General features: G+C 34.1%; 2 protein-coding genes across 2 annotated transcripts; one reads left to right on the top strand and one right to left on the bottom strand.

Moving 5' to 3' along the window:
- The first annotated feature begins 780 nt into the window (after positions 1-780).
- LOC139877096 (protein SLOW WALKER 1-like) lies at positions 781-2608 on the top strand. Its single transcript, XM_071864509.1, has one exon. It carries the CDS (start codon positions 820-822, stop codon positions 2422-2424), a length of 1605 nt encoding a protein of 534 aa, XP_071720610.1. The 5' UTR covers positions 781-819; the 3' UTR covers positions 2425-2608.
- Positions 2609-4811: 2203 nt separating this feature from the next.
- On the bottom strand, positions 4812-6522 carry LOC139876844 (protein VAPYRIN-LIKE-like). The gene has a single exon (XM_071864223.1). It carries the CDS (start codon positions 6366-6368, stop codon positions 4980-4982), a length of 1389 nt encoding a protein of 462 aa, XP_071720324.1. The 5' UTR covers positions 6369-6522; the 3' UTR covers positions 4812-4979.
- Between the last annotated feature and the right edge of the window lie 13146 nt (positions 6523-19668).

Below are 19668 nucleotides of genomic sequence, written 5' to 3'. Positions count from 1 at the left end.
CTACGAGTTTGGTTAAATTCATTCTAAACACACTGTTAAATCTACCAACTTTGTGTCAAAAAGGTGTAAACTGGCGGGAACACCCTGATCTCGTGTGCCTTTGGCACCAGCCGTTGTCCACCCCACAAGGAATAGCTCCGGGCAACTCCCCTATCCTGGAACCCCAACCATGTGACAAACTAACCCGTAGGGATCGAACTTGCGTCTGTATGTGGCAAACTTTCACATGGTGGGTCCCTAGGAATATTTGAGTGTGGGTACCGTTGAAGCACTACTTCTTTGGTTAAATATACCAACTTTATAGCCATAGTATCTTGTTAAAGACGTTTATTTAAACTAGTTTCTCTTAAATATTATAAGTGACGATGGTTCGACAACCAACATTATAAAAATTTGGTAAGGATTCAAGATGGCTCGAGGTCATCTTGAATTGAGTTAGATACTTATTTCAGATATATGAATTTTCCAAACTTATTTGAGTTTTGCAAATGGTATCAATTTTGGATTGTATTCTTACAGATATACTCGTAAGAAATATGTAATACGAGTACATTTAACTTTAATTAACTTTAGTTATTATATAATTACTCTAGTAAATATTGTTAGTTGTTTGTTACTAGTTCAAAACCAAATTAGTGGCCAAATTACTACATCTCAAAGAATGGGGACCGTAATTGCAAAAAGAATCAAAAGTATCCATCCCATCCATCCATCCATCCATCGTATAAAAAAAAAAAAAAAAAAAAAAAAAAGAACAAAAAGACAGAGCAACTAAAACCCTAAACCCTAAAATTCAGTCGCCACCTTCATCCTTCTTCAATGGCGGTCGACGAAAGATCAGAAGCAATAGTCAAGACATTTCCAGTAAAACCGAAGCTCAAATCAACAACGAACAAATCAAAAACCACAACACCTGAATCAAAATACTGGAAATCATTCAAATCAAATCAAACACAAACCCTAATTTCATCGATTACATCACTCTCATTTTCCCCAATTTCACCACACGATTTCGCCGCTACACATTCCGCCACCGTCACAATCTTCAATTCACAAACCCTAGAACCTAAATCCACCATCGCATCATTCAAAGACATCGCCACGTCAGCTTCTTATCGTTCCGACGGTCAGTTACTCGCCGCTGGTTCACTTTCCGGTCAGATTCAGGTCTTCAACGTCAAAAAACGGTCAGCTCTCCGGAGACTTCGCGGTCACTCACGTCCTGTGCATTTTGTAAGTTATCCTCGTGTTGATAAATTGCATTTATATTCTGGTGGTGATGATTCTATTGTTAAGTATTGGGATGTATCGACTGAAACAGCGGTATCGAATTTGTACGGTCATAAGGATTATGTTCGATGTGGTGATGGATCACCTGCAAGTGATGATATGTTTGTTACAGGGTCTTATGATCATACTGTTAGGGTTTGGGATGTTAGGGTTTCGAGTAATGGATCGTTGTTGGATGTTAATCATGGGGCTCCAATTGAGGATGTGATTTATTTACCTTCGGGCGGTTTAATTGCAACTGCAGGTGGTAACACTGTTAAAATTTGGGATGTAATTGGTGGTGGTAAGCTGTTGTATTCGATGGAGAGTCATAATAAAACTGTAACGTCGTTATGTGTTGCGAAAATAGGTGAAGGGAAAGGGGATTTCGCGAACCAGTATAGGATATTGAGTGTATCGTTGGATGGGTATATGAAAGTGTTTGATTACTCGAAGTTGAAGATTACAAGTTCTATTAGGTTTCCGTCTTCGCTTATGTCGGTAGCGTTTTCTCCCGATGGGTCTACTAGGGTTATTGGTAGTTCGAACGGGGTGCTTTATGCTGGGAAAAGGAAAAAGGAAGATAATTTAGGGTTGGTCAAATCAGAATGGGGGAAATATGTTGGTTTTGGAGCTATAGATGAGCCCGAAAAGAGGGTTTTAAGGCCTTCGTATTTTCGTTACTTTCGTCGTGGACAAAGTGAGAAGCCATCAAAAGGGGATTATTTGATTATGAGGCCGAAGAAGGTGAAGCTTGCTGAACATGATAAACTATTGAAGAAATTTCATCATAATGAGGCTTTGGTGTCTGCATTAAAAGCTAAAAATCCTGAAAATGTAGTTGCAGTGATGGAAGAATTGGTGTCGAGAAAGAAACTTTTGAAATGTGTATCGAATTTGGGGGTTGATGAACTTGGATTGCTGTTGAGTTTCTTGCAGAGGTATTCAACAATGCCACGTTATGCTGGTATTTTGATTGCGTTAGCAAAGAAAGTTGTTGAAAACCGTATTGATGATATTAATGGCTCTGATGAATTAAAAGGTTATATTCGAAATCTGAAAAGGTCGATTGTGGAGGAGATAACTATACAACAGTCTTTGGTTGAAATACAAGGTATGATTTCTCCCTTACTGAAGATTGCAGGAAGAAGATGAATTAGAATGAAATGAATCTTTTATATGATTTGTGTTTTTATCACTAGAGGTTTTGGGTTTACAAGAAAATTTCTTAATTTTGTTTACGAGAAGTTATAATTGTTTTTCTTAGAATTATTGTTGTATGATTACTCTTTTGAGTGTTGGTGCTTTCAGTTTAATTAATGGTATGTTAATTTGATCCTGTTTGAGATGTTAGCTTATTCAATATACTGATATCTTGTTTGTTTCAGTTCTTATGTTATTGATTTCTAATTATCATCTAAATTGGTAGTTTGTTGTGAACTCGATTTTGTTCACATCATCGGGTTTAAATTTGAAAAAAACGATCTTTGTAATGGCACTGGGTTTGTGAATTGATTTTTAATCATCAATCTTTCGGATTCTGAAATTACTGATTTTCGACTATTGTTCGATTAATAAAATTTAATCGTGTTTATAACTAAAATGATTAGTTAGTTACAGGGTTGCAGAAGTCAGAGTTTACTCTGTGTGTACTCTGTTTTTGCAACTTGGGGAGTGCTCGGTCAAATTCGGTCAAAATTGCAGATCATTCCTACTAATCAATATTAATATATATAATTAAAAATGAAAAGTGTGCAAAAATAAACCTTGGTTTTTGCTTCGAGATTCAGTATTACAGATAGGATTATAAGAGACATTGGTTTTCACAGCTGTTTCTTCTTGCTGTAATATACAATGTTGCAGCTAGAAATATAAGAATTAAGACGTTCGTAGTAAGCAGCCTCAACTGATTTCAGTACACTAAAACAATGTTCACTGAAGATCTGGCTGATAATGATCTTGGTTGTAACTAAATCTTATAGCTACGTGATAATCCTCTAACTTATCTTACGTAAAACGCCGGGGCCAAATTGTTAGAACATACGTTTATGAAGTCTAAAGTTCATGTTTTTATTGCAAGACTTCTTAGCATCACATTTCAATTTTTAAAGGTTATAGAGAAGTTATACAAAGCAACTGCAAGATGGTAGCAAAATGAAGGTAGCAAAATGAGCAGATTGGGTAACAGTAACAGTTTAAAATGAATCAAGTGTAAATGAGTACTCTTTGGTACAAGTTAAAATGGGTTGGTTTGATCGAGTTCAACCCACAAAAAGTTCTCTTTACCCAATTGGTTAATCCAAATATGATCATACAACTTAAATATAACATTGACGACTTGGATTACGGGGCGCAATTCAAAACTTGTTTATGGGTCCTCGAGATGGAAAAGATAGCGGCTCATCGACAACCTGGAGAGGAAATATGTCTGTGGAGGCTTTCGCGGCATTCGATGATATGATGACGCGGTTAGCCGGGGAGTGTGTCGGGTGACAGACCCGCTAATGTGTTATCTTACAAGTTTGAAAATCGGTCCGTGAAGAATTCTTTGAAAGAGACAGTCAATGGAAAATTGAAAAGGGCGGGTCCTCGAGGTTGATTGTTGTGGTCCGTTTTGTGTACTTCGGTTCTATTCCTTGTATTTTCGTGTATTTTTCAAGTTTTGTTTGGTTAGTTTGTCTGTATGTCTTGTGTCGGGATGTAAGGGAGGCTTGTTTATAAACAGTTTTTGTTTAGATAGTTGCTTTCTAGGCACGAGCTTTCCCGTTCTCCCGTTCTCCCATGTCCTATTGTATTTTCTGTTGAGAGCGTTTTCCTTTGTAAAACGACCTCGTTTCTATATGAGTATTCGTTTTTTCGCCGGAAAAAAAAAAAAAAAAAAAAAAAAAATCATACAACTTAAATTTATTTCAAGTAATCCAACTTTCATTAGTATCATTTTAGAAAGATTTCTATTCCATGCATCCACACTTATGACTTCCATATTGACCCATTCAATCCACTTGATCCATCAAATTTTCTACAAATGGTTTCAAATCACCACTTCTAAATTACCGATTTTGTTAACACTTCGGGTTTTAATTTGGAAAAAATAAAAATAACAAAAAATAACGATCTTTGTAATGGCACTTTCTTTGTGAATTGATCGTTAATCATCAGTCTATCTGACTGTGAAATTACCGATTATTGTTTGATTTATAAAATTTAGTCGGGTTTATATATTAAAATGAGTTGTTACTTAGTTACACGGTTGCAGAGTCCCAATTACTCGATGAGTACTCGGTTTTTGCAACTCGGGAGTACTCGGCGAGTGTTTGGTCAAAACTCGGAATTATACTCGGAATATACATCAAAACTTAGATCAAAATGGGTCAAAGTTAAACTTGGTCTACATCCGAGTACTTCTTGACCGAGTACTCCCCTAGTAGCAATTTTATGCAACCTTGATTGGTTAAGATCCAAAACAAACAGTCAAACATTTGTACAATGTTATTTTTTCTTAAACAACCAGTTCAAATGATTTGAGGGATGTAGATATAATATATCATATCATACAACTTTTCAATATATAAGTTCACGAAATAAAACGAAAAACATCGAAAGATCCTATTTAACTAACCATGTCTATGTAACCCTAACACGGGCCTAAACTATACATACATACACTTGTGTCTAAAACCCGCCCGAATGACCCAATATGATCCCCAAAACTAAGCCTTTTCTACTGCAACACTCGGATACTTCTTAAACAACTCCAACTCAATAGGAACAACAAAAGACTTCATATTAGCCTTCGCACCATTCGCTATCAACACCATCGCCACTTGTGCGTTCCCTACCTCAACCGCTCGATGAAGAGCCGTGTAACCACAACCATCCACCAAATCGACCCGAGCACCATAACTTAGCAACACCTTAACACAATCCATATGACCTTTAAACGCCGATCTATGCAAAGGTGTCCAACCATTTTGATCTTTTCCATTCACATTCGCGCCTTCTCTTAAACACTTTCTCATTTCTTCAACGTCTCCTTTTCGCGCACATCTATGCAACACGTCACCCAAATGTAACACATCATATAAATCACTATGCCCCTTTTCAACCGCAAGAGAATACGCAGTCTTTCCTTCTTTATTCACCGCGTATTTCACATAAGTGGACGCGCTTAGCAAAACCTCAACCGCGTCCAAATGCCCATTCCAAGAAGCCCAATGGACCGAACTCCAACCGCTATGATCCACCAAATTCGGATCACATCCTAATGTGATCAAAAATTCAAGTACTTCAACATAACCATAACTTGCACCAATATGAAGTGGCGTCTGGCCTTTTGAATCAACTTGATTTACATCTAGATCTAAATACCCCATACACAAAACTTCCATTATATCAACTCGGTTCATAGAAGCTGCAACGTGCAATAATCTATCATTTTCTTGATCAACCTCACAACCAGATTCGACCACAACCCGAATTGTGTCAATATCTCCAGATTTGACAGCCAGATATATCACTGAATCGTTATCAAGATCACGTTTGTTGACGTCAGCACCAGAATCTAATAAAGACGAAACAACGTACGAACTCCCACTCATAGCAGCTGGTTTTAACAAACTAGTAAGCTCTGATTCATCACACCATAAAATCGCTTTAGATAAAACAAAAGCGGTTTCTAAGGTCTTTACAACCGAAGAAGATATTAGATACTCAACTACATGAGGCCCAACGAACGAAATAGGAATCGTCACATCTTTGAAAATATGTGGGCCCGGTCGATAAAACAAACGTTGTAGATCTTCTTGGCTGGCTTTACCAGTTGGCAACATGGATGATCGGACTAGAACGTTGTCTGGTGGGGTCCCGATTGGTGGATGATCATACGGTTTGGATAAAATCGTGAATGATTTGTTACCAAGAGGCGGGATTATGGAATACGATTGTGTAAACGAGAGCGTAGATGGATTCGTTGTGTTTAAGGACACTGCAACAGACATCGTGTGCATCAAGTTTGTTAAACGACACGTTGTAGAACATTTTTGGTTTTTGGTGAAGACTAAGTTTATCTCCTTAACATCAGCCTTAACTAATCTGTCCATTAGTTTTTAAGCAAATTTTGAATTTGTTGGTTATGATATGAAGAAAGATGAAGATGGGGATAGGTGAGAATGAGATCTTGTGTATTTGTTACATCAAGAGGATTATTTTATGTACAGTAGTTTATGTTATTTGAATTATTAATTGTTGGTTTATCATAAACTACATAATACTACTTGGACATTTAGGAAGATGGTTGCAAGAAGGACAATGATGGCATGATGATATTTTATTGCAATTTTGAAATTTAAATTATTAATAATAATCTTAGCATATACTGTATTCAAGAAAGACTTTTATAGCTTATTTGAATTGACTGGTGAATATTATTGTTTACAAAAAGTTTGACTGAAATTTTTTTCGAATCAATGAAAATTTTCGAGGACCCTAAAACCCAAGTTATGGACTAAATATGTAAGATACATTTTTTCTAAAGGAAAATGAGCTGTCAAGGTGCATTAAAAACTTGTATAATTCAATAACTGTCACGTTAAAGTCAAACATAATTGTCGTATCCAAGTCTTTTTATACTCCTCCGTCTCAAAATAATTGTCTTGTTGGACTTTTCAAAGTCAATTTATTGAGTTTTGACTTTAAATATTTTTTTTGTGTATGCTATAGAATGTTTGACTAAATTTATATGAATAGATTCATTTTTGAATGTGTTTTCATTTGGTACAACTTTCATTCGATATTACATAAAACAAAGATATATATTTAAAATCAAAGTTAAAGAAAAAAGACTCAAAAAGTCAAAACAGGACAATTATTTTGGGACGGAGGGAGTACATCTTAACGACAACCTTTGATGTTGTCATTAGCAAATTTCTTTTTAAATATATTTTGGCTGTTTGAAAAAAAAAATACATTTTTCAGGGACAAAATTTCATGGGAGGTCCCTGTGGTTTGTTTGAAATATCATTCAGAGTCCAAATCTCATTTTTGAACTTGGGGGGTCACTAAACTTTGTGTTAGTTTCACCAGGGGTCCACTGCCTAAACGTCTGTGAGTTTTTAACGTTTTAAACCCTCACATGACTTGCACATGAGGGTATTTTCGTCTCTCTCATCTAACCCTCCTTCCCATCTTTTTTTTTACAGATTTAGTTAATATTTAAAATCCACCAGACTCAAACCCCTCATCAAATCAATAACATGCCTACAAATCAAACCAACCAAATTCAAAATCAAACCCAAATCTTAAATAAAATCAAACTCAAATCCAAATCTTAAATAAAATCAAACTCAAATCCAAAATCAAAACAAAGAAATAAATCTAACTAAGTCCTCGCCACCTTCGCCGCCTCTGTTTCCACCATCGTCACCGCCAACACTGTTTCTACTTTCACCGCCACCATCGATGACACAACAGTAGCGGCAGGTGTATGAAGTTGGAGGAATTTTGTTATTTAACTTTTGTGAATTGCTATCGAATGAAACCCAAATCGTACAGATCTAAATCGGTGACGAAAAATCAATATCAATTCATTGCCATCACATGATCTGCACCCATTTACATACTTTTCACAAATAATAAAACCGTACGGTGGTGGTGTTGTAGATCTGGAACATCGATGAAAGTGATTGTTGCTGGAGGTGGATGAGTCCATCATCTTCATCAATACCACCGTCGTTCCAGATTTGGGGAACTAAGTAGGTGGGTACTGTGCTTTAAAGTCAAACAATGGCATTTCAATTGATAAAAGGATGTGAACTGTGCTTTTTTAGTGGTGTTGTTTCCTTCATATTAGATCTTGAGTTGTGTGAGTTCTAATTTCTAAAGGTGAAATTCTTGCTGAAATTGCGTGCAGATGGTATTTAAGGTGGGGTTTAGATGAGAGAGACGAAAATACCCTCATGTCCAAGTCATGTGAGGGTTTAAAACGTTAAAAACTCACAGACGTTTAGACAGTGGACCCCCGGTGAAACTAACACAAAGTTTAGTGACCTCCAAAGTTCAAAAATGAGATTTGGACTCTGAATGATATTTCAAACAAACCACAGGGACCCCCCATGAAATTTTGTCTTTTTCAGGATATTACATTTCGAATCAATCAGAAGGTGACAATAATGGAAAGGGGACCACTAGAAAAAAAAAATTGGGCCACTAATTAGACAACTAATTTGTTACTGTATTTGTTATTAATAATATATACGAGTAAGTTAGTATTAAAGGTTACAATAATAATATTCTGGTATCAAGAACATATACTATTGATTGTATTTTTCTAGTGACCCAAGCCAATGCGCTTATGCACATTTTCTTGATTTTAAAACTTAATGATTCCAACTCAATCGCCATCAAGCGTAAGGAATAGTCAAACGTCAACGCAAGAAAACAAAGGTTGAAAATTTTAGTATTAGTTTTTGTAGACAAAATTTCATTGCTCGTCCCTGAACTTTACATCAAATTTGACTCCTCGTCCTTTTTTTTTTGTGCATCCCTCGTCCCTAATGTATCACAATTCTACATCCCCCGTCCTTTTTAGGGACGAGGGATGTAAAATTGACAGAAAGAAAAAGGACGAGGATTCAAAAAAAAGGACGAGTGATGTAGAATTGTGATACATTAGGGACGAGGGATGCAAAAAAAAAAAAAAGGACAAGGAGTCAAATTTGATGTAAAGTTCAGGGACGAGGAATGAAATTTTGCCGTTTTTGTACTAACTGCCAGAAAACAAAAGATAAAAAGGTTTAATATTTGAAATATGTAAAAGAAGTTAAAGGCTAGAGAGTAATGTTCAAACTTGTATGTTTCTACTGCAAGCTTATATACACATCACTATTGTCTTCAACACTGCAGTCAAAGGTTGAAATTGATGTAAGCAGTTATGCAATGTAATTAGTAAAACATATGTTGCTAGTTGGTATTCAAAAGGTGTAAATGGTGGTAGCAATTTTGACCCATTTGCCTTTGAATGGGTCAATTTTTTATGCATACAACCTCTAAAAGCTTTTTTTTTCAAAGATTTTGAAAATATGAATGTAATGATACATTTTTCAGTAAATCAACACATAGTAATTGTTATTTCATGATTTTATTTTGTTTTCAAGATAAGGACTAATATAAAATATCATAAATAGTTTGCAGGCCAGCCCATCCAGGCTCATACTTCATTTCATCACAAGCCCATTTGTGAACCACCCATCTTACCAAGTGTATGAATGGATATTTGCCATTGTTGCAAATTGACTGCTTGTTTGATGAAAGTTTAAATAGTCATATTTTGGTCCATAGAGTTCTCTCATTTGTCGTTTTATCGTACATCCTTCTATCTATAATGATCAAGTGGTTTTAATTTTTTCGGTTTGGTTTAAGAATTAACGGTTTAAAACCTAATATTGAACATCCCGTCCATTAAAAAAAAAAAAAAAAAAAAAAAAAAAACAAACACCTTTTGTTTGTAAACAAAAGGTCTAACTGATCAACGATTAATGTCGCGTTTGTAAAGTCCAAACTCCCTGATTTGAACTATCAACTGGAGAAGTTTTAAAAATGTGGAACAATTGAGCTTCAACTCGTACCTTAAAGAATTAATAATCAACTTAAAACAAGCTCCTAATTGTGATAAATAGGACCAACTCTCGAGAATTACACAAAAAACGACGTTGAATTGTGAAACCAATCATGTCAATCGATTTTCACGACCCTACACCGCTTTGATATCCATTCATAGCTTTTTACTTGAACCTCACTTAATGCAACCGAAGGATTCCAACCTGTATTTTTGAAAACTTTTTTATTCCGGTTTTTCCAAATGAGATAACTAAACACCCATTTAACCGCTTGCCAAATATTCGCACAAATATCCGTAGATTGAAAGGATGAGTTGCCATTAAAAATCTCTTCAAAAGCAAGATGATCCACACCTACACAACCCCACCAAGCAAAGATCCTTTTCCCAAATTTCCCGAGCATTTTTGCAAGAAAGAATTGAATGCTCAACCGATTCGATACCGTTATCACATAGAGGGCAACGAACGGAATGAAGATCGATACCCCGCTTATCTAATTCCGATAAGACGGGTAATCTTTTCCGCTTTGCCCTCCATATGAAGACTTCTACTTTTTTTAGAATCATATTGTTCCTCAATGTTTCACCATGCGACGAGTCACTTGACCCGACTATTTTCAAGAATATTAAATCAGAAAGAGTTTTTGTAACAAAGGATCCATTACCGCTCAAGGACCATCGTCACGTATCATCAATTAATGGATCAAGGACTAGCGGCCTCAATAAATTGTTGAGCTCGATCAGTTCATTCGGCACTCTTGTCCAACAATAAGAAGGTATACAAGCAGGGGCCTGACAGACTACTCGATCCCGAAACTTGTGCTGCTACCATTGCCAATCACCTTCATCATTGAACTCTTGAAATCTATTCCCATCTCGTTCAGTTTATAACCTGTATGCACAATTTCTAACCATGTTGTATTAGAGTTTGGATAAAAAGAATGCCCACCGAAGTGATTAAAACCAAAATCCCGTAAATGCTTTTGATGACTTTAACTCACAAGGAAGCAGTTTCGGTATTAAACCTCCACCCCCACTTTCCTATTAGAGCCAAATTTTTACATTTTAAAGACCCTAAATTTAGTCCTCCGTCCTTGAAAGGACGGATAACATCATCCCACTTGACCCAAAAAATTTTAGAATCAAAAACCCGTCCTACCTAAAAAAAAAAAAAAATTTATGTCTCACACTCTAGTTTTTTTAGCACGCAAGGTGTTAAAACAAGTTTTATTATTATAAATTTTTTTTTATGAAAGGCAAGAATTGTAGTATAAATTAAGAGAAAATAACTAGGGAGGAGTTAGTGAATACAACGACACAAGCATTTTTTATAAATTAAGAAAGAAAAAAAACTAGTAGCAAGGAGCTAGTGAATACAATCAAACATTTTTGTTAAATAAATCAAAGAAACAAAATCAAGCGTTTACCAGGATTCTTTTAAATTAAAGATTATAGGCCCGGTGGGCTGCAAGTTAATGTACTAAATTATTAAATTTTACAACTATCAAGCCCATAATAAACGATCGCTTGGACGGATGATAAATTCATAAACTTTATATTCAAGATATATTTTTTTTTTTTTTTTTTTTTTTTAAAAACGATTGTTTGGCATCGTTAGATAATTTATTTGAACGACCCTCATCATTTGCACGTAAAACACACGTTCGGGCGGAAACCCGAACCCGACCGACGATACCCGGGAACACATCCATCCGGGCAGTGTTACGGGTAGAGGTCTGTGAACGAATCCGGTAAAATCTCCCTATAAGGTCAATATCGGGCTATGATGTTTTACAACTCAAAATATACTGTTTCTTGAATATTTCAGCATTTTGTAGCAACCACTATGGTAAATTTTATTTATTTTTTTATCTTTATTGAAGGATGGTTTAAAAGTATAAAGATATAATGGTACTTCAATCAAATCAAAATTTATATGTGAAAATAAAACTTTTATTATATATATTCAATTGGAGAATTGATGAACATTGTATATATATATTATATTGGAAAATTGATGAACATTAACTTTCAAATTGATTTTGCCAATTGAACGTCATTCATTAATTAAATATGTTTGGTTTCATTATTATAACAAACACAAATAAAGTCCGGCGGTAAGCTTCTGTGTTTGCATATCAAATGCCTTAGTTTCGATTCCCGAAGCCTATTATCATTTAAAATAAAATCTGGTCAAAAATGTGAACCACCACTCCACCAGCTACATCAATCCAGCCCAGCGTAGCAGGCTGGCCTAGTAACTTGTTTAGCTTAGGTCAGATAGCGCAAAACTAAAGTGGTATTTACAATCTTACTAGTCATATGTGACTATGTTTATGACAAAACTATATTAAACAACGGAAATATATCTAAGAAATTTAACGGAAATATATCTAAGAAATTTAAGATCTCCTTTCTATTTCGAGAAAAGGTCTCATCCTTCAATACATGATAGGGTTGGAAATATATCTAAGAAATTTAACGGAAATATATCTAAGAAATTTAAGATCTCCTTTCTATTTCGAGAAAAGGTCTCATCCTTCAATACATGATAGGGTTGACAGCCCGTTACTCGAAGCTCCTCTGTCGCACCAACTCACACCACCACTAATTAGCAAAAACTTACATCACACCACCAACACACATTATAGACTTAGATGTTGTTTGTTTTTAAAATGTATTTATCTGAATATTTGTAAATTACATATGTAGAGAAGATGTGATATGAAGATATGTATGTTGAACATCAAAGAGTGTATGTTTTTTTGTTTGCAGCAGTGAGAAACATTTTTCTAAGTCAGCAAACTTTCAGACAAAATAAAACATTATTTAATCCTATGATTTCAGAACAAAAAATAGTCTATAGTAAAAACATCTCAAACAGTCTATAGTAAAAACATAAAACTTAATAAAGTTTTCACAGTAAAAAAGAAAAAACGCCTTAGAATCATAAGCAAAGAGAAGTTTTAAAGTTATCTCCCTCAATTAGTTCTAAACTACGGAAAGGTTGATGGTAAGGTCGTGAAATTGGGGAAAAAAATATAAAATCGACATAAATAATACAACAAATTGACGTGGAGATAACAAAAAAAAAACATGGAGAAATAACAATTTGGCCAATAGGGTTGGTAACATAATAATGTACAGTAATACGATTAAAAGTAAATATTTATGTTCAATTATTAATAAGTAGATGAAAAGTTAGATAAATAATTGGTCTATCTATCAAATAATTCACACAACCTAAAAACCAATGAGAATTTAAGGTAGAATTCTATTACTTGTAATCTTGGCTACGAAATCATGATTCCTCATGCATTTATTACAAAACAAAATGGCAAACAAAGAATCAAAGACATGAATTGTTAAAATTAAATTAAATAAGAATATAATCATATGGAGTGAAAGGTGAACAACCGACCAAATTAATTACAAAACAATAATGATAAAACATACGGAGTATTTGTTTCTATTAATCTACGTACGGAGCATAATCTAATAATTAATATTAATATGAATATTAAAAAGAAATAGTCAGTTTAGCTAAAACTTTTATTGATATAGAGTTGTATATATAGGCGTGATATTATAGGTATAGCAAGTAGATATTAATTACAATTGTATTGTGATAAGATTTCTTAGAGATAGACTTCTTTTCCAAATTAGGTTAAACCATTGTACTTGTGTATAAATACATATATGATGAATAAGAACAGGTAACACATTACATTATCTTACATGAGATGAAGCTTAACCGATCCATTCTAAACCCTACAATTTTTTTTCTTTCCTCTTCTCATCTCAACGTCTACTATTTCTCTTCTCTACCAATGGCAATTAACCTTTTTTATCATCCACCATTCACCATCACAAACATTAAGGACTTTATTCCAATAACCCTAGACACTGATAAAATTCAACATTCTTCATGGAGTGAACTCTTTAAAATTCACTGTCGGGCCTTTGAAGTTATTGATCATATCATTCCAGAAAACACAAACGGACTTGAATCCTCTTCTTTTGAAGTTATTACGCCAACTGCTCCTACCACAACTCCTGCTCAATGGCAACATCATGATTCCATTGTTTTACAATGGATTTACGATACTATATCACCTCATCGACATAATTCTTAAACCTAATACTACTGCACAACTTTCCTGGGAGCGTCTCGAAAGCATGTTTCATGATAATCAAATTTCTCGAGTTCCTAATCTTACGGCTCAACTTACTAATATTCGCATGGAGAATTTTCCTAATGCTTTTGCTTACTTCCAGGAGATCAAATTACTCGTCGGTCAATAGCAAAGTGAAATCGTAAAAGATAATCGTCTTTCTCTTCAATTGATTGAAGGATTACCTGAAAGTTATGATACTTTCGCATCTAATCTGTCTTACACTCGACCTCTGCCTGATTTCTATGAAGCATGTTCACTTCTTGTGCTTGAAGAAATAAAAAACAGAAACAATCTTTTGAAGCATGTTCACTTCTTGTGCTTGAAGAAATAAAAAACAGAAACAATCTTTTGGTACGAATGCCTCGAAATCGGCCATGCTTGTTTAACCTGCATCGCAACAATCAAAGAACTCATCCGCATGTAATACTAATTCTAATCATTCGTCTTCTTGCTTTTCAAAAAAAAAAAAGAAAAAAAAAATCATTCGTCTAATGGTTCTAATCATTCGTTTACTGGCTACAGAGGGCATGCATGTCCTAGTTCTGCTTATCGTGAACGAAGTAATAGAGGACGTGGCAGAAACAATAATTTTTTTGGAATTACCCACCAAATCAATGGACCACATACAATAATTCATGTGGAGGTTACGACCAAACCAATTCATGGGCCTATAGCCCATGGGCTGCACCACCTTGTCCATATCCAACTACAAACTGGGCCATACCAAGTTAAAATTATGCTAGCAGATTTAGCGGGCCTGGTTCTAATTTTAATGGTGGACCTAACTAGCCTGGTGGTCCAGGTTGAAATGTCCCGTTCATATTGATTATAAACGTTCCATATTAATTGATTTCGTCGCGAGGTTTTGACCTCTATATGAGACGTTTTTCAAAGACTGCATTCATTTTTAAAACAACCATAACCTTTATTTTATCTATAAAGGTTTAAAAAGCATTACGTAGATTATCAAATAATGATAATCTAAAATATACCGTTTACACACGACCATTACATAATGGTTTACAATAAGAATATATTACATCAAAAATAAGTTTCTTGAATGCAGTTTTTACATAATATCATACAAGCATGGACTCCAAATCTTGTCCTTATTTTAGTATGCAACAGCGGAAGCTCTTAATAATCACCTGAGAATAAACATGCTTAAAACGTCAAGTTAGAAGGATTAACTTTAGTATGCGTATGTCCGATTTTACGGTGTTTTTCGTGTTTCCAGGTTTTAAATCATTAAGTTAGCATATCATATAGATATAGAACATGTGTTTAGTTGATTTTAAAAGTCAAGTTAGAAGGATTAACTTTTGTTTGCGAACAAGTTTAGAATTAACTAAACTATGTTCTAGTGATTTCAAGTTTAAACCTTCGAATAAGATAGCTTTATATGTATGAATCGAATGATGTTAAGAACATCATTACTACCTCAAGTTTTGTGGATATACCTACTGAAAAAGAGACAAATGGATCTAGCTTCAAAGGATTCTTGGATGGCTTGAAAGTTCTTGAAGCAGAATCATGACACGAAAACAAGTTCAAGTAAGATCATCACTCGAAATAAGATTGTTATAGTTATAGAAATTGAACCAAAGTTTGAATATGAGTATTACTTTGTATTAGAAAGATATCTTACTGTAAATAAGAAAGATTTCTTGAGGTTGGATGATCACTTTACAAGATTGGAAGTAAGCTAGCAAACTTGGAAGTATTCTTGATTTTATGAAACTAAAACTTATAGAATTTATGAAGAACACTTAGAACTTGAAGATAGAACTTGAGAGAGATCAATTAGATGAAGAAAATTGAAGAATGAAAGTGTTTGTAGGTGTTTTTGGTCGTTGATATATGGATTAGATATAAAGGATGTGTAATTTTATTTACATGTAAATAAGTCATGAATGATTACTAATATTTTTGTAATTTTATGAGATATTTCATGCTAGTTGCCAAATGATGGTTCCCACATGTGTTAGGTAACTCACATGGGTTGCTAAGAGCTGATCATTGGAGTGTATATACCAATAGTACATACGTCTAAAAGCTGTGTATTGTACGAGTACGAATACGGGTGCATACGAGTAGAATTGTTGATGAAACTGAACGAGGATGTAATTGTAAGCATTTTTGTTAAGTAGAAGTATTTTGATAAGTTTCTTAAAGTCTTTCAAAAGTGTATGAATACATATTAAAACACTACATGTGTATACATTTTAACTGAGTCGTTAAGTCATCGTTAGTCGTTAGATGTAAATGTTGTTTTGAAACCTTTAGGTTAACGATCTTGTTAAATGTTGTTAACCCATTGTTTATTATATCTAAAGAGATGTTAAATTATTACATTATCATGATATTATGATATATTAATATATCTTAGTATGATATATATACAGTTAAATGTTGTTACAACGATAATCGTTACATATATGTCTCGTTTCGAAATCATTAAGTTAGTAGTCTTGTTTTTACATATGTAGTTCATTATTAAAACACTTAATGACATGTTTAATTATCATTTATCATGATTAAACATAGTGTATCAATATCTTAATATGATTCATATGTATTTAGTAAGACGTTGTTATAACGATAATCGTTATATATATCGTTTCGAGTTTCTTAAATTAATAAACTCAATTTTATGTATATAACTCATTGTTAAAATACCTAATGAGATACTTACTTATCATAATATCACGTTAACTATATATATAATCATATATATGTCATCATGTAGTTTTTACAAGTTTTAACGTTCGTGAATCACCGGTCAACTTGGGTGATCAATTGTCTCTATGAAACCTATTTCAATTAATCAAGTCTTAAAAAGTTTGATTGCTTAACATGTTGGAAACATTTAATCATGCAAATATAGTTTTCATTTAATATATAATCATGGAAAAGTTCGGGTCACTACACAGGTATACTTTGACCAAGGCCCATGATGGGAACAACTCTTCTACTGCTTCGGTAACCACTTATTCACTTGCGACATTGAATCAGCTTTTCATACTTCGACCCTCAATCCTCCATATGAGAATTGGTATATGGATACGGGTGCTAAATCGCATATGGCTTCCTCTTCAGGTAAACTCATGCCCTATTGTCATTTGAGCATTCCTAAAAATATAATTGTTGGTGATGGTAATAATATCCCAATTAAAGGCTATGGTAACACATCTTTTCCTACATATTCTAGACCCCTTTTCTTTTAAATGTCTTACACTCTCCATATTTAATTAGAAATTTAATTTCTGTTCGCCGCCTTTCTAATGATAATCATGTTTATCTTGATTTTGACCCTTTTGGTTTTATGTAACACCCCTTTTTTCGTAGCGTAAATGTTTGGGAGTGTCAGGAATTTTATGTGCAAAAGTTTGGTGTGTGCTGCGAGGTTATGCGTGCGTTCACCGTTTGTGCCATAACTTCATCATAATAACTCGGATTGAGGTGAATCAAAAGCCCAGACGACCGTAATTCAAGTCCGGACGTTTTTAAGTTCAAGTTGTGAGCTGGAAGGCTCTAGGAGCGCCGCTCCTGGGCCAGGAGCGTCGCTTTTGCTATCGATTACGTGCTGTTTGAAATTTTAAAGAGTTAAATGAGGGATATTTGTGTCATTTCGCTTAGGAATAGATTTGTAGCCATAACACCATATTTGGATTTAGTTTTGGATCATTTTCACATCCACACAACTCTCTCATCTCATCTTAGAGAGAGAAGGAGATTTCAAGAGAGATTTAGAGATTTGAGGAAGAAGAAGAGTGAATCGGGTCAAGTCGCAAGAGTTAAAGTTGTTCACCTCATTCACGGCTACGTTGTGGTAGTGTTGGTAAGTTATAACTTCGAATTTTATTATTTGATTTGATATTCAAAGTTAGGGTTTGAACTTGAATTGTTGAGAAACCCATTTACACTCATGAATTGAGTTTAGTGATGCTAGTCATCAGGTTTTTTATGGTTGTTGGTGGATTTTCGGTTGGTTGATGTTTTGGTCAAGTTTAAGACTTGCAAAATGGGTATAATCACTAGTGTTAGTGATATGGAGGTATTGAAACCAAATTTGGGTGTATTTTGGTTGGCTAGTTTTGAAATGGGTCAAAATTAGGGTTTATGTGTCAAATTGGGTAAGATAAGTGTTTAACACTTATAATTTGATTTAATTGGTGTATTAGGACTATTCTCACTTGTGTTGGTAATTAATGGTTAGTTTGGGCACAGTTTGGGCACGGTTTGTGCTTGGAAGTGCAATTGGGTCAAAATGGCACTAAGTGTCAAATTGGATTGGTTTGTAAATCCACCCTATTTGTGTTGTTGTTATGTGATTAATGGAATAGATACTTTCCATTAACGAGTTGCGAATTATTCGGTCGCATTCATCAAGGCGTTGAGGTGAGTGGAATAATTATGCATGTATGTATATAGTGTATTTATTTGTATTCTATGGCATGAACCAAAGAGCCGGTAGGGTTATAGCATGTGCGAGTGTGCTACGATGTGAACCAAAGAGCCGGTAGCATCGTAGTGCGGTTGTTGTAGAGTGAACCAAAGAGCCGGTAGCACTATAGCTCAAGTTGTTGAGGTGTGAACCAAAGAGCCGGTAGCACTATAGCTCGAGTTATTGAGGTTTGAACCAAAGAGCCTGTAGCACCTTAACATGAGTATGACTCAAGACGTGATGTGAACCAAAGAGCCGGTAGCATCATGATAGGTGCGTATGGTGTGAACCAAAGAGCCGGTAGCACCATGACGCGAGTATGGTTAAACATATGGTTTGTGTACGTGTTGTAGTGTAGCATTGTGACGACCCGGAAATTTCCGACTAAATTTAAACTTTATCTTTATATTATTCTGACACGATAAGCAATGTTTGTTAAGTTAAATCTCAAGGATTTTAAACTATGTTTATACATTCATTTAAACCTCGACCAAATTCCAATGATTCACGAACCATTAAATGAACATATATGAATATGTATGTATATGTGTATATGTTATAAATTGAAAATGTCAGCAAAGTATTTAAACGTATAATGCTTTATATGAACGTATTTGTTTCAATATGATTATCGATGAAATTAAAAAATATATATTAAATGATTGAATTATCAGAAACATTGAATTATGATTACAAGTCTCTGTTGAGAGGTCCACTATGATTTGAGAAAATCTATTCCTCTTAACGATATTCGAAATAATTTGTAAAGCTATTTATAAATAAAAATAAAAAGTGTCATTTACGAAAGTTATACAAAAGCTAGTGGAGAATTGGTTTCCATAATATTCTATTAATCTATTTTCAAACGTACAAAAACGTTTTCAGTTTAAAAAGAACTTTATTATTAAAACGTATATAACTTTTATAAATATCTAGAATCACTTTTGACAACTCATTACTTAACCAGTATAATAAATATAACGATATTTATATTTTATTTTATTAAATATATATAACGATTTAAATTAATATTATATATATTTATACGCGTATTATACATACATAGTTTTTATACTTTTACTATACTTTAACTTTACATTTACTTTACTTTTACTTTAATAATTCACTTTAATAATTCATACTTTAATAATTCACTTTAATAA

The sequence above is a fragment of the Rutidosis leptorrhynchoides genome, chromosome 11, assembly GCF_046630445.1.
Source record: "Rutidosis leptorrhynchoides isolate AG116_Rl617_1_P2 chromosome 11, CSIRO_AGI_Rlap_v1, whole genome shotgun sequence".
Taxonomy (NCBI): Eukaryota; Viridiplantae; Streptophyta; class Magnoliopsida; order Asterales; family Asteraceae; genus Rutidosis; species Rutidosis leptorrhynchoides.
The sequence above is the reverse complement of the archived record's forward strand: the minus strand, read 5'-3'. Positions and strand labels throughout refer to the sequence as shown.